The following is a 1,281-nucleotide window of genomic DNA, read 5'->3' as shown; positions in this document are numbered from 1 at the left end:
AGGGTGTGGGATATGGGATGCAGGGTGTGGGATATGGGATGCAGGGTACGGGATATGGGATGTGGGATGCAGGATTGGGAAGCGGGGCCGTGTCCCACTGCTGTCCCGCCCTTCCAGCTGGACGTGGTGATCGCAGACCTGGACGGCGGCACCGTGAATGTCCCCGAGTGCGTGCACATCTCCCTGCTCCCCGAGCCCCTGCTCCAGCAGACTCGGGAAGCCCTGTCCATGGTGAGAGCCACGGCATTCCCTGCATCCCTGGGGCACCAACACTGTTCCCTGGGAATGACACAAGTGTCCAGGGAGCCGGGAATGGAGTCGGGAATGGAGCCGGGGCTGCTCTGCAAGCAGGAGTCGTACCTCGGGATCCTGTCCATGCCTCGGGATCCTGTCCATGCCTCGGGATCCTGTCCAATCTGTGGGATCCTGTCCATTCTGTGGGATCCTGTCCAATCTATGGGATCCTGTCCATTCTGTGGGATCCTGTCCTTGCCTCGGGATCCTGTCCATGCCTCGGGATCCTGTCCATGCCTCGGGATCCTGTGCGTTCTGTGGGATCCTGTCCTTGCCTTGGGATCCTGTCCATGCCTCAGGATGCTGTCTCAGGCACCGTTCCTGCTCCAGTGGCCTCTGGCCAACACCCTGGGAATGGCACACGTTCCACGGGAGTGGAGCAGCAGGGACTCCTCCCCGAGCAGGGACCCATCCGTGCCCTGGGCTGCTGCTGCCCCTCTCACAGGGGCCATTCCCAGTGCAATCCCCCTGATGTCCAGCAGTGCCGGAGGGGGGATTCCTTTGCCGAAGGTTTCTGGGAATGGGGTGCTGGCTCCCGGCCCGGGGGCAGGAAGCGGCCGTGGCCTGGCTGCTCCCGTGTTCCCGAGGCCCTTCCGGAGCAAACGCCACAGCTCCTGCTGCTCCACGTTCCGGGGGCAGTGGGGGGCAGAAGGGGCTGCCCCTTCCCTGGATCCCAGTGCCAGCCGGGCTCCCAAGGAAGGGTCAGGCCTGACGGAGCATTCCCGATGCCCCATGCTTTGTCTCCAAGCCCCTCAGACCTTTTCCTTAGGGGCTGTGGGGTCTCTGGGGAAATCTCCTTAGCTTTTCCAGCCGGGATGGGGCCTGAGCTGAGTGTCCTCCCTGGGCAGGTCCTGGACCCGGAGCTGGAGGTGGCCGACCTCGCCTTCCCCCCTTCCACCATTTCCGCCTCCTCCCTCAAGATGCAGGTGAGTGGTGGGAGGGACAGGGGCCCTGGGTGGGGCTGCTCCCCAGGGACACCCCGGATCT

The 1,281-nt window shown here is 64.2% G+C and overlaps 1 protein-coding gene across 6 annotated transcripts in view; it reads left to right on the top strand.

Moving 5' to 3' along the window:
* The window catches only part of SBF1 (SET binding factor 1), a 28,328-nt gene that overhangs the window by 6,127 nt on the left and 20,920 nt on the right, over positions 1-1,281 (top strand). For all 6 annotated transcript variants that reach the window (XM_042020329.1, XM_042020330.1, XM_042020326.1 and 3 more), the window contains 2 exons: positions 118-231; positions 1,143-1,220. In XM_042020329.1, the coding sequence (XP_041876263.1) occupies positions 118-231; positions 1,143-1,220 (192 nt within the window). The remainder of the gene's footprint in view (positions 1-117; positions 232-1,142; positions 1,221-1,281) is intronic.

The sequence above is a fragment of the Corvus kubaryi genome, unplaced genomic scaffold (genome assembly GCF_017639235.1).
Source record: "Corvus kubaryi isolate FWS band 111438036 unplaced genomic scaffold, C.kubaryi_AGA036_p1.0 36956, whole genome shotgun sequence".
Lineage (NCBI taxonomy): Eukaryota > Metazoa > Chordata > Aves > Passeriformes > Corvidae > Corvus > Corvus kubaryi.
Note: the sequence above shows the minus strand (reverse complement) of the source record. Positions and strands in the feature narration are given on the sequence as shown.